Source organism: Eubalaena glacialis, chromosome 9, assembly GCF_028564815.1.
Source record: "Eubalaena glacialis isolate mEubGla1 chromosome 9, mEubGla1.1.hap2.+ XY, whole genome shotgun sequence".
Lineage (NCBI taxonomy): Eukaryota > Metazoa > Chordata > Mammalia > Artiodactyla > Balaenidae > Eubalaena > Eubalaena glacialis.
The window spans coordinates 66107191-66121113 of record NC_083724.1 but is presented as its reverse complement, the minus strand read 5'-3'; the positions used below and the strand labels follow the sequence as shown (position 1 = coordinate 66121113).

The 13923-nt window shown below is 38.8% G+C and overlaps 1 protein-coding gene across 1 annotated transcript in view; it reads right to left on the bottom strand.

The window, feature by feature from the left end:
- SNAPC3 (small nuclear RNA activating complex polypeptide 3) overlaps positions 1–10579 on the bottom strand; it is a 35149-nt gene extending 24570 nt beyond the window's left edge. The window contains exons 1-3 of the mRNA XM_061200459.1: positions 10247–10579; positions 9494–9571; positions 1458–1542 (exon numbers count right to left, since the gene is read on the bottom strand). Of these exons, the coding sequence (XP_061056442.1) occupies positions 1458–1542; positions 9494–9571; positions 10247–10566 (483 nt within the window). The 5' untranslated portion in view covers positions 10567–10579. The remainder of the gene's footprint in view (positions 1–1457; positions 1543–9493; positions 9572–10246) is intronic.
- Positions 10580–13923: the final 3344 nt, after the last annotated feature.

The window sequence follows — 13923 nt, the reverse complement described above, 5'->3', positions numbered from 1 at the left end:
AATAGACCTTTCTCCAAAGAAAGTATATGAATGGCCAAAAAGCACATGAAAAGATGCCCAACATCAATAATCATTAGGGAAATGCAAATCAAAACCATAATGAATACCACTTCACACCCATTAAGATGGCTATTATCAAAGCCTAGAAAATAACAAATGTTGACAAGAATGTGGAGAAACTGAAACACTCCTGCATTGCTGGTGGGAATATAAAATAATTCAACCCCTGTGGAAAACAGTTTGGTAGTTCCTCAAAATGTTAAACCTAGAATTACCATATGACCAAGCAATTCCACTCCTTGGTATATACTGAAAAGAGCTGAAAATGGACTCAAACAGATACTTGTACACTAATGTTCATTATAGCATTATTTACGATAGCCAAAAGGAAGCAATTACCCAAATGTCCACAACAACAGATGAATGAATAAACAAAATGTGGCATATCCATACAATGGAATATTATTCAGCCATAAAAAGGAATGAAGTTCTCATGCATGCTACCGCATGGAGGAACCATTAAAACATTATAGTAAGTACAACAGGCCAGATACAAAAGGACAAATACTGCATGATTCTACTTATATGAAATATTTATAATCGGCAAATCCACAGAAATGGAAAGTAGAACAGAGGTTACCAGGGGCTGGGGGAAGGGAGAATGGGGAGTTGGTGTTAATGGGTATAGAATTTGTTTGGGATGATGAAAAAGTTCAGAAAATAGTGGTGATGCTTACACAGCATTGTGAATGTACTTAATGCCACTTAAATGAACATTTAAAATGGTTAAAATGTTAAATTTTATGTTATGTAAATTTTACCAATTATAAAAATGAGTGAGAGAGAAAACAGATGCCCTTCTGCACTATTAAGTGCCTAAAACAGCATTTGGCTCGTAATAAGTTGTCAAGAACATGTACTGAATGAACCTATCATGTCTACTAACACTTAATTCCTCATTATTCATCATCTTAAATTATTCTGAGGGTTTTAGCTAAGAAATAATGGATTAGAAAAGAATATAGTTAAACCAAAATCAGGAGCAGAACAAAAATATCAGAAAGAGGGTGGTGAAAGGCATGAAATTAGCCTAATACAGAGGGCAAGACCAAAGTAAAAGCAAAAATAAAGGCAGAGATCTGAGAGGAAAATGTGCCATCACTTGAATTTTTTTTCTTTTTGGCTGCACTGCACGGCTTGCGGGATCTTAGTTCCCCGACCAGGGATCGAATCTGTGCCCTCGGCAGTGAAAGTGGAGTACTAACCATTGGACTGCCAGGGAACTCCCCATCACTTGAATTTTATCGGTCTTTTTCTCCTACTAGTTCCCAGTCCCAGTGAAGTTTCTCTAATTTGTTTCCAACTAAGCACATCCGATATAAAGCCACCATACAGTCATCACTAACATCAATGAGAGTTTGTTTCATGGGAAAAGGTAGAAAAGATAAGACTTTTACCATCTCATAAGCAAATGTTTCTTGTCTGCAGACCCGGTCTATCGTTATGGTTTCTTCCCGGTGTTCCAGAAGTCTCTTTCTAACCCTGTTACAAGAAAAATCAAACTTCAACATTCTTTACTGGGGCTTCAAAAATATCTTTAATATTTAGCTTTTTATTCTGAACTAATTTTAGACTTAAAGAAAGGCTGCAAAAATAGTACAAAGAATTCCCTTATATCTCTTACCTGGCTTTCCCTGTTAACATCTTACATGTTCATAGAATAATTATCAAGACCAGGAAATTAACATTAATACAGTATTATTAACTAAAGAACTTTTTTGAATTTCACAAATTTTTAACTTTAGTGCCTCTTTTTTTTGTCCCAGGATCCTATTCAGACACCACATTGCATTTATTTCTCCTTTCCCCTCCAGTCTTTTACAGTTCCTCAGTCTGTCTTTTATGACCTTGACACTTTCAAAGAGCCCTAATCAGTGTTTTTATAGAAAGTCCTTCAATTTGGGTTTAATTGCTGTTGCCTCATAATTGGAGTAAGCTTATAAACTTTTGACAAGAATACCACAAGAATGATGTTTTCCTTCTCACTGTATCCTCCTGAAGTTCATAATGTTAATATTAGTATGTCTTATTCCTGTAGATATTTACCTTGGTTAAGCTCCTGTCTGCCAGGTTCTTACACTAGAAAGATATTTTCTTTTCCTTTGTCCCTGATAAGTGTTTGGGGGGAGATACTTTGAGACTATGCAAATCTTGTTTCTCCTCAAACTTTCATCCAGGAATTTTAGCATTCACCAGTAGATTTTGTCTACAACACTTATTACTGTGGTTTATACCTAACAGTGATTCTCTATTTTCCTCCTTTAACATTTATTCATTGGTATTATGAGGAAGACCTGCCTCTTTCTTCCCATTTATTTATTTCTTTGGTTATTTATATTATTAGTATGAACTCATAAATATTTACTTTATTCTACAGGTTAAAATCTAATACTATTGTTATTCTGTTGCTCAAATTATTCTAGTTTTGGCCACTAGGAGCTCCTTCAAGTTGGCTCTGTTCTTTCAACAAGTCATCATTTTTTTTTTTCTTGTTAAACATTTCCTTACTTTCTGGCACCACAGAAGATGCTCAAGGCTCACCCTGTATTTTCGTGTCTCAGCCCTGGAATCCAACCACTTCTCCTAGGAGCCCTAGTTCCTTCACTGGAGAGAGGTTTAGACACCTGTACCGGAGCACGAGGTATTCCCATTGTTACTGCAGTCACTGCTTCCAGGACTCTCAGCAGAGAGAGGTACGAAACATACATATATATATTAAACCACACATGTACAAATATCTGTGTTTCTGTATTTTTCTGTTTACATATTTTTTAACTTCAATAATGTAGTTTATTTAACCCAATACTCTGTTATATATTTTTAAAGCCATTGAGTTTATACTAATACTTCTAATCCCAAACTAAAATCAGGATTCATTTTAGCCTTCAACCTTTCCTTGTTTATAACTTTTCTCCACAAGTGAGAAACCCAGCTCCCTTTATCTCTAATCTATTCACTTACACATTCGGTTCTTTAAAAAAACATGGTTTCAGAATTGCTAACCTACACCCCTGTGAAAAACACTAATAATTAGTAGTTCTTTTTGTCTTCAGCCTTACAACACCGAATCCAAGTACACTTTTATACAGAATCAGATTAGATCTTTCTTCCTAATTCTCTTCAGTGTTGTTATGCTATTGATTTGTAACACAATTAGACGCATTTGTTAGTTTTCACATTCTATTTTGGGTCTCCCCCTATATCTTGGCTGGTTTTAATTGTCTGATTACTTTTGGGTTGTGTAAAAGATATGTGAAACACTACTATGATTCTAAGAGAGTTATAAAAAGTATACATATTCAGAGAAGTATCATTCCCTCTTTGTCCCGACCACTAACCTGTACCTATTTCCTCCTTTCTTTCCACCCCTTTCCTACCCACCCACCGCAGGCCACCAATCTCTACAGTTCTGGTTTACCCTCTCCACTTCTTTTGTTCAAATACACAGATACCTATGTATTTTCTTATATTCCTTTTTGTGTCAGTCTGAGTTCAATTAGGAGAAAAAAACTAAACAGTAATTTGAACAGAGAAAGCTTAATCTGAAGAATTATTAACTTTTAACAGAGGACTGGAGTAATGAGGGACTGGCAAGTAAGAAGTAGAGAACGCTAGAGAATACAGGAATAGCAGATACAAGGAACCCTACCCCTTGCGCTAAGAAAGAATACCCAAGGAAGGCTCCCTTTTCTTCCCCCAGGACTGAGAGCCAGACCTTGTTGGAGAGGGAATGGCTGTGACTTGCTGAATGGCAGAGAAGTTGCTAGGGTGCCATCAGTGGAACCTGCTGGAAATCTGCCCTCAAGGGTGCCAGGAAAAGCTTTTCCAGGGAGGTTTCAAGGGGAGTGGAGTGGCAGGGAAAGCTCTGTGTTACTGACTGCCGGGTACTGCGGGAGCTGGATGCTGGGGAAGCTGTGTGCGCTGCAGGACCCTGCTGAGCCAGCACATGGCACCAAGAAGCAGAACTCCTTCCTCATGCAAAGTCTCTCCTGTGCCCTTTACTGACAAAGCTTAATACTGTGCCAGTTGGGAAAGGAAAAATATTTAAAGAGCTGAGACTCATTTTTACAGAGCAGGCAAAAAGGGTACACTTTTAGATGAGAGCCAATAAATTGATACCCAGTGAAACTTCTTTTTTACATGAAGGGTAACGTATGCTTCTGGGCTTTGCTTTTGTCACGTAACAGTATTTCCTAGAAATCTCTCTATTGGTTCATCCTTCCTTATCCTTTAGCACAGCTACACAATACTGCACTCTGTGGATGTCCTATAATTTCTTCAACACTCTCCTATGTATGTATATTTAGGATATTTCAAATATTTGCTATTACAAACAATGCTGCAACAAATAACCTTATGCATAATAAACTTTCATATTGTTGGAGGTATATCTTCAGTAGAGATTGCTAGAAGTGGGACTGCTAAGTGCCTATGTAATTTTGTGTTGGGCATTACCAAATTTCCCTAGAGGAGGGCTGTTATCAATTTACGTTTCCATCAGGAATGTCTGAAAATGCCTGCTTCCCTCAGCCTCATCAAAAGAATGTATATTTTAAAATTTGTGCCAGTCTGATAGGAGAAAAAAGGTATCTGTCATTTTAACTTGCATTTCTCTAATAATGAATCTGCATGAACATTTTTTCATGTTTGTGAGTCATTTTTATATCTTTTTTGTGTGTGAGTTACTGGTTCATATCTTTTCCCCATTTTCCCTTTGGGTTTTTGGTCTTTGTCCCTCAACTTTTAAGGTATTATATATTTGGGTTACCAGCTCTTTGTGTATATGTTATATTTTCTCCAAGTCTGGCAGCTGTCTTTTGACTTTGTTTATGGTGTTTTTTGTCATGCAAAATTTTAAATTTTTATATGTAGTCAATTTTATCAATCTTTTCCTTTTATTACCTCTGGATTTAAATAATAGTTAGAAAGCCTTTCACTACACCAAGGTAGGTATGTTTCATTTTCTACATTTTGATCCCAATCCCTTTGGAGTTTATTCTTGTGTATAGCGTCATACTAAATTTCCATATGCATTTGAATCTAACTGGACTTTCTCTTCTATTCCACTGGTCTATTTGTCTATTCATGAGCTAGTACCCACTGTTTTAATTATAAAGACTTTGTAGTATATTTTAATATATGGTAAAATAACCAGGCACTCACAATTTTCTCCTCCTCACCCAGTTTTTTCCTAGTTATTCTTGAATATATTCCATATGAACTTTATTATCAACTGTCTAACTCCATAAAATAACCAATACTTTTAGTATTTTTATTGGGATTGCACTTAATCTGTAAATTAACTTAGAAAGAACTAACAACATTATAATGCTTAGTATTCCTATTCAAGAACAGAGGATATCTTTCAACGTTTTCAAGATTTTTTTCTGAGTCTTTCAGGAGGGTTTAAAATTTTCCCTTACCTCAGTTTTACACATTTCTTATTAAATTTATTCTTAAGTATTTAACCTTTTTAACTATTGTAAATGGGGTTTTCCTCCACCATTATGTCCTCTAATTGTTTACTGTTTGTAACTACGAAGGTTATTTTTTTTATTTATCAATTTTGTATCCTGCTCTTACACAATTCTTTTTTGTTTTTTGTCTGTTTTAGCATTGATTTCTTTTCCAGGTAATACCATTAAATCATTCACAAATAGAGCTAGTTTTTCTTCTTTATCTACTCTTATGCTTCTAATTGATTCCTCTTGTCAAACTGCATGGCTAATCCTATAATTCAATGCTGCAAAGCAGTGAGATACTAGGCATGCTTGCTGATTCCAGATCTTAGCAGGAATACATGTACTGCTTCTCTACTAAATAAGATACTAGCTTTACAACTAAAGTATATATATTTTACCATGTTGTAACAATAGCCCTGTTAGAACAGTTCCATGTTAGAATGGCCTGATTTTTGTTTTTGTTAGTAAATTCTAGTTTTATTATGTTGTGATCAGAAAGTGCTGTTGGTTTTATTTCTACTCAATGGATGTTATGATGTTTCCTCTGTGACCTAATGTATAACCAATTTTTGTGAATGTGCCACGCAGTCTCTAATACTGGGTTATAAATTTTATGTATATATATGTATCTCCATAAGACATATCCTACTGATTATGTTGTTTAGAGCTCTTACCGCCTCACTTATTTTTAGCCAGTTGATCTGTCTTGTGCTGAGATTGGTGTGTTAAAGTGCCCTATTGTTAGTGTGTTTCTAGCTATGTTTCCTTGTATCCCCTATAGTTTTGTTTTATAAAGTTGGTTGCTGTATTCTTTGGGGTATGTATATTTATAAGTATTCTATCTTAACTGTGGTTTGTGGCTTTTAGCACTAAAATGTGTCCTTTGTCATATTTAATGTTTGGGGACTTGAATTTTATTAGTCTGTTATCGGGACCATTACATCTGCTCAATTTTTCTTTCCATTTATCTGGTATACTTTTGTCCCACCATTTATTTTTAGCCTCTCTGAATTACTTTATTTTAGATGTGTCTGTTGTCTCTGTAAGGTTTTTGTTTTGTGACCCTACTCTAAACCCTTTTATGAGACTGCAGAAAAACTGATGCCTTTGGCCTCAATTCTATTACATTTTCTAATTGTATGTATTTTGTTATATTAGCTGTTTTTTTCATTATGAGACGTGTCTTTCTGCTTGTCTATTTTTTAGAAATTGCAGAGGGAGGTTTGGTATTTGCATTTTTGTTCCAGTGGTTACCTTTGTATTTATATATTTTTTAATGCCCCTTGTTACCCATTTTCTCTCTGAAACGTAACTGTTTTACCAGGATACATCTCAGAGTTGATAATTCCGAGTTAATTTTCCCAGGTAACCAGTGAGCCCTTTTAATTTGTAGATTTGGGTTTTCTTCCCCATTCTGGAAATTTTTCTTAGATTATATTCTTAAATATTCTATTTACAAGCTATTGTATTAAAAACAATGTTGCTTAACCTTTGGAGAAAACAAGAAGTGCCAGAAATGTATTTTATGCCACAATAAAGGGGTCATGTACTTAGGTTTTGTTTTTACTTCATGTTTTTAAGTTATTGGTAGAGAAAAGAAAGGAAGGTTTAGTGAAAGAGAAAGCATAAAGATACAGATTTTTGGCTTTTGGCACAAGCCTAATTCACTTCTGCTACTGTTAAGATTAAGATTAGTCTTATTTTAAATATAATAGTTTTAAAGTACATCAAAATGATCCCAGCTAAGGAATGCTGCACTAACTCCTTTTACATTAGATTATACATATAATTCTACTCACATTTCCTATGGAAGGGACTAGAAGACAACCAAGGAGATCCAGTTGATCTAGTAACAGAAAATAGCCAGGGGAAGCACTGTGTAAAGCAGTCTGAAAATTACTATTTCACATAGCTCAATAACATCATTATAAGCCAATTAGCATGTAATTAACTATAGAAAAAAGAAGTCTGTTTATAAATATCATCAACTTTCTTCTTTTAGCCAATCTCTAAAAAATCGCTTCCTTAGGTTTATGCAAGTTTCATTTATTCCACTCATTCTACAAATATCTACTGACTCCCTATTATTCTATGCCAAAATTCTAGGAATGAGGGACATGGCAGTGGGTGTGACAGACACAGCTTATGGAACTTTTAAGTTTAGCTAAAAGACAGAAAATTAAATAAGTACAGTATAAGTGTGAAGAGTATTTCAATAGAGAAGTATCGGCGGCTACATGAGCATAAAAGGGGAGCTAGATGGAGTCCTTAGTCCTTCAGCTAAAACTTGAAAGATGAGTAGAAGTTAGCCAGACTGGGGGATAAGGAAGTGTGAGTGTTCTAGGCAAAGGCCTAGGATGAGAGAGCACATTCTAGGAACTGAAAAACAGTGTAACATGGCTGGAGCACTGCAGGGATGTAGGGCCGAAAAGATCAGCAAGATCCATTCTATAGAGGACCTTGTGATCCATTTAAGAACTCAGGACTTTGCCTAAGAACCATTGAAAGATTTTATGTAAGAGAGTGAGACAATCAGATGTGCATTTTAGAAAAAAATCCAAATAATCAATCAACAATAGTTAAAGGGTACCAAATGGAGTAAAGCAGTCTGACAGGCTTAAGGGCAATTCACAGATGAAGGAGCTTGGACTCTCAATGAGCCTTCAAGGACTTTAGAAATATTAGAAGAATTCTAGACATTACAAGTGTATCTATTTCCAAAGGGAGATAGATGGGTTGTAGAGATGTGGAAATAATGTTAGGGACTCAAAGACTGGTTAGGGTTCAGTTGGGAGAGGGGCCATGTGCATCCTGAGGCACTGAAAGAGAAAATGACTGAAAACAAGTCAAGAAAGGCAGATCTGGGCTATGTGGAAGGTTTCAAATGTCTAAGTAAAAAAATCTGAAATTTGCCCATAGAGGAGAGGTTGAGCCATTGACAATTTCTCAGCAAATGAGCATGCTTAGGTGATAGCATGATGGATAAGTCAGGAGAAAACACAGGACCTAGGAAAGACAGGAACCTTTTATAGTGCTCCAAGTGTTGCTAATGTAAGTGTTAGCCAACAGGGATAAGAGAAACAGATTTGACAATTACAAAAAAAAACCCAACAACAAGGTAGGGTCGAAACGCCTGCCTGAATTTTTGAAGGGGACAATAGAAAGGGTAGGATAAAGGATGACAACATAGCTGAGATGGTGCAAAGTAAGCGGGCTACAAACTGGAAATTACAAATTTCACTATTACATGCAGTTTCTCTATAATAGTATTACCATAGAGCAGCCTTTCTCAAAATGTGGTTGGCAGACCGGAATTGATCTATGAGCTATTTGTTATCCAATCAGTACAGACAATGAGAGAAAGCATTTAGAAATGTTCACACCTATATGACAGTAATATTACTGTTGAATTTAATGATAAAAAACTTGGGAGTTTTATTATGTTTGCCTTTTAATTTCATTTTTCTAGTAATTCATTTTATCCTATTTTACAAAAGTATCGATCTGACAGAAAATTTTAAAAAACGAGTCCTTTACCACACTATCAGAGTATTTAGCTTGCCACCCCCAAAGTCTAAGTGGATTAACTGTACCTTTGTAAACACTTAAAAATAAACACAAATTTGAATATGGACTGGATATTAGAGATAATGCTGTTACTGTTAATTTTCTTAGGTATAATAATACCACTCTGATTAAGTAGTAGCATCATACTTTTAGAAGCTATATGCTGATGTACTTAGCGGTAAATTATCATGATGTCTGCAACTTACTGAATGGTTCAGCAATAGAAAAAGACACACACCAGGTATCTCAAACACATACAGCTAAAGCCAATACGGCCACATGTCAACAATGGTTGAATTTAGGAGGTGGGGTGATAGCAATACCACACTGTCAACTTTCGAATAATATAATGTTGAAAAAATATTTAAATAAGTAGCAAGTAACAAAAGCAAAGTCCTCCATACCCCAAAGTCACTAGGTCAGTATTTTCTGGGATGACTTCTGGATCCTCCCCTTCCTCAAGGCACTTCAGTTTATCAAGACTAAAACAAAAAGAAACAAACAAAGCAATCACCGCATCCTGTCCTTAGCAAGCAGGGCTTGTGTCCTAAATACATCACTGAATAATTAAGCAATCAGATAACCAGAATTAAAGGCGAATTCTGTGCCGATATTCTATAAAGAAAGGGATATACGGCTGGTTGAAGGCGGCCAATACTGTTAAATGGAGAAAGAGATCGTTATTTTTATATTTTCATTTAAAATAAGGCACTTTGAAGAATATCAATAATAGCATACCCAGGAGGTCCCCAAAAGAGACCAGAGATAATCAAGGTTTTGACACTGTTGTGGTTAAATCTCCTTCCAGCCTCATCATAAACTAAGGTTCCTCCGTCGTCAAAGTGTCTTGTCAAAGACAGATACACGTCGCTGTTACTCTGATTGCTTTCCTACATTAATAAGCACTTTAAAAACTAGTGAATAGAAAAATTAATCTTTCATGCAGCTCTCTCGTGCCTTCAATCCCACTAGCAGAAACTGTGCATTCCCATCACGGGACTTGTCCCGTTGTTCCGGGAAAGCTTTGATAGGGCGGCCCTTCCACCCCGGGGAGTAAACCACAGGCCCGCCCCCATGATGAGGCCCAGGGGCGCACAGGAGCAAGGCTGCACCCGGGTTGACTTCAAGCCGCAAGAGCCCCTCGGCCCCGCACTCACCCGCACACCGCCCTCAGCTCGGCTGCCGCTTCCAGGCTGCAGCCCAGATCCCGGGCCACGGCCTCATCCTCCCGGCTGGAGTCGGCAGCCCCTCGGCCCCCGGGCAGCGCCGGTGCCGGCGGCTCCTTCAGCGACAAGTCCCCTTCCCCGCGCAGCCGGCCAAGCCACAACTCCCCGAAAGCGGCCACATGGAAAACGCGCGTATTCAGCTCAGGAAGCTCGTACTCTGGGAAGTTGCAGCCGCCACTGCTGGGGACCGGGTTCTGCCTGCCACCCACCCCGCCGCCGCACGTTGAGCCGCCCCTGCTGCCTTCAGCCATGTTCGCCCCTCTCCCTTCCCGGCGAAAAGCGGCTGATCAAGGCCTCGCGGGGCTTGCTGGGACTTGTAGTTGCGCGTAGCCCGGGCCGGCGAGCAACTGGGCTGCACTGGCGCAGCTTTAGACACTACGTTTCCCGTCAGGCCCCGAGTTGGGCCCGCCCCCGGGCGCGGCACCCCGAGCCTCCGCGTGCAGAGCTTGAACTCATTGTTCTGTGGTCTCGGCTCACAGGAGAGCGGCTGCGGTTTTCTTTTCACCGCAGCTTGTCTGGGTGGGTTCTCAGCCTGCTCGGTTACGCAGCATCGCTCTATGCGGGATAGGGCGGTTTTGGCACGCCCTTTGGTCCCCCTCGTTGTTTTCCTCTCGGCCCTGAGGTGCGGAACTTTTCCTTGACTCCAGGGTTCGAGAGCTGCGCTGCTGCCTCACTGCCCCAAAGCCTGAGAGACTTCAGGGTCGAAGGCTGAGACCCGGGGCACGACTGGCCCTCCAGGTCCGGTTCGTTTAGAACCTCCTCAACGGCCCCATGTTAGTGTGTATATACGTATCATTGCTGTACACGCGCAGAATAATGTTTATTGAGCGCCTACTGTGTATCAGACTCTGTACAATATTATCCCTAACGTATATTTTTAAAAATCACAACAGCTTTTCCAGGCAGGTATTATCATCCCAATTGTGCTGTTGAGGAAGGAGTTAACTGCTAGGAAATAGAAGCAAGGTCGGAACTCTGGGATTTTATCTATAAGAAACTCTCCCTCCATTCTGAGGACCTGAGGATGTGGCCTTAGACATAGCTTGTGTCAGACAGTGGAAGGGTTAGAAGGAAAAAAGCCAAGAGTTTAAATAAACAAAGGCAGAAAATAGAGAAGTCACGGTGACTTGGAATAGTGGGGTTGAGGCCATCTTCTCCCCTAGACTTGCCATTATGTAAGCCAGTAATTTCTTTAATCTTTAGCTAGTTTGAGTTGAATTCTCACAACCTGAGGACAATTAGTCTTCCCAGTACCTGTAAACCTTGCTCTAAATCCCTTAACAGGGAAGCTCTCACTCCAGAGAATGAAGTCACGTTTCAGATGTAAAAACTCTAACATATATCTGGAGATTGAGTAACATTGTCTTCAGGAGTGGAGACCACAATGGTTCCTGAGAAGCAGTGGGAAGGGGCAGGACCAGAAAGAACACAGCAGGGGAAGGTGGTTCACTATGAGGTGTGGCATTTCAGAACAGCATCTTGAGATGTGTGGATCGCAGGTATGGGGGGAAAGAAGGGTTAGTGGTCGGCACCAGCAGACTCCTTTGAGTCTTAGCGCCAGCGGCCACTCCTTGGAATAAGTCTAAAGAGGTCCAGAATAACCACTGCAGCATAAAAATTATTGTGAGCTGAAGGCATTTGAGAATTGGCTTTTTTTCCTGAACTCCATTATCTTCCTAAATGTGGAGCCTCCCCAAAGAACTCAATTGTCATAAATCCCCTCCCACAACTAGAGAAGATTGACTAGAAGTGGGCATCACACTTACACATTGTCACAAAGCTGTATCTCCCATCTATTCTAAGGACCTATTTATCTTTCCTGAAAGTCATTTGTTTTCCAATAAGTGCCCTTTCTCCCCCTCCTCTATTAAGAAGTCATTTGTTTTCCTGTAAGTGCTGCGCTCCCCTTCCCCTTATCTCATTAAGATAGTACATAAGCCCAAATTCTAACCGCCTCCTTGAGTCAACTTTTTCTGTGAACTCTCATTAATCTGTCTTTTGTCAGTTTAATTCACGGTTCCCAAATGACAATATAAGAGTGTAGAGGAAGTTTTTCCTCTTCAGCCATGGCAAAAGAAGCTTCTGGCCCTGTTGCAAGTTTGGCAGAAAATGGGAGCATTCTTAGACCTGGCACTAGGACCAGACAACAACAGAAAGGAGATAGAGTCTAAGATCCCAGGATAGATACAGTCCTTGTAATTCTGGGTGAGTTTTGTATGATTCCTGAGGGAGGAAAAAAAAACAAAAACAAAGGTTTCCCAATTGTGGATGTTGGAACCAACCACTGGGTTGAGGTCGTGGCATTAATTTAGAGACAGGATTCTGAGTAGTGGCACAAACCAAGATTATGACTCTTGATTGGAGAGTAGGAATAGGGAGACATGAGCTCTCAAAGTTTGCCTCTGAGCATTAGTTTCCTCACTTGAGATGCTTACATGAGCTCATCAGGTGATGAAAACTGGCTTGCTGGGGGGAGCCGTGGCAAACTGGGGAGTACCAGCCTCTCTCTACAAAGCTACCATGGCTGCCATGTAGGAATGCAGGATTTCTCCACCAGAGCTTCCAACATTTCTAAAGAAGTCAGATATTTAGCTTTTTAACAACAACAACAAAAGTGAAATCTCCTGATCTTCAAATGTGGGCAATTAATTTTGTTAAATTACTTAAACAAGGAGGCCATTAGATTGAGGTGGCTCTAATGCAATGGCAGCCTGCCTCAGAAAACCAAAGTCTAAGTCTGTAAATGCCTCAAGGTTACAAAATCAAAATGCTAAGGACAACCAATCGCAAACAGCCAACTAGACTTCAAGCTATAACCATTCAATAATTGCTTTGCTTCTGCCTTTTCTCTATAAGATTCTCTCCCCAGGCTCCAGTCAATGGAGTTCTCCTAAGCACTTCCTGTTTGGCGCTGCCCTATTTGAATTGATTTTTGCTCAAATAGAGTCAAAAATTTTAACATGCCTCAGTTTACCCTTTAACAGTTCATATAACATTTAAAAACAACCAAACACAACACACATAGGCATCTGGCCAGTGGCCTATCTGTTTGTGATCTCTGATTTATTGTATCTCTAAAATTCACCCAGCTCCCAATTTATGTAATTCCAAAAGTGAACTTCTTTCATCTTGGTTTCCAAAGTAATTCTACCACTGCCCCAAGGCCTCCTTTCTCAGAATTAGACTATAGGTAACTGGGAGTCTCACTTGGGGTTGAAACCGCATGTTTCCCACATTTCAGTAGTAACTGTCCAAGTTGTATTTCCATCTAGTTCTCTCTGATGTCTAAATCTTTCCTATAGCTAAGTCATTTATTTTATTCTTCTCCTCTGTCTTTGGCTTTTTTCCCCGAGTGGACAATTGGTCTGGATTTTTAAAAATAATTTTTGAATAAGCACATAATTTAAAAGGTAGAAATATCAACTGTATTATTATTGACTATATTTCAATATAGTCAATAATAATGTAATATCTTTGTATGGTAAGAGATGGTAACTGCACTTATGGTGATCATTTTGTAATGTATAGAAATATCATATCACTATGTTGTGCACCAGGAACTAACATAGTGTTGTAGGTCAATGATACTTCAAAAAACAAACTCGTAG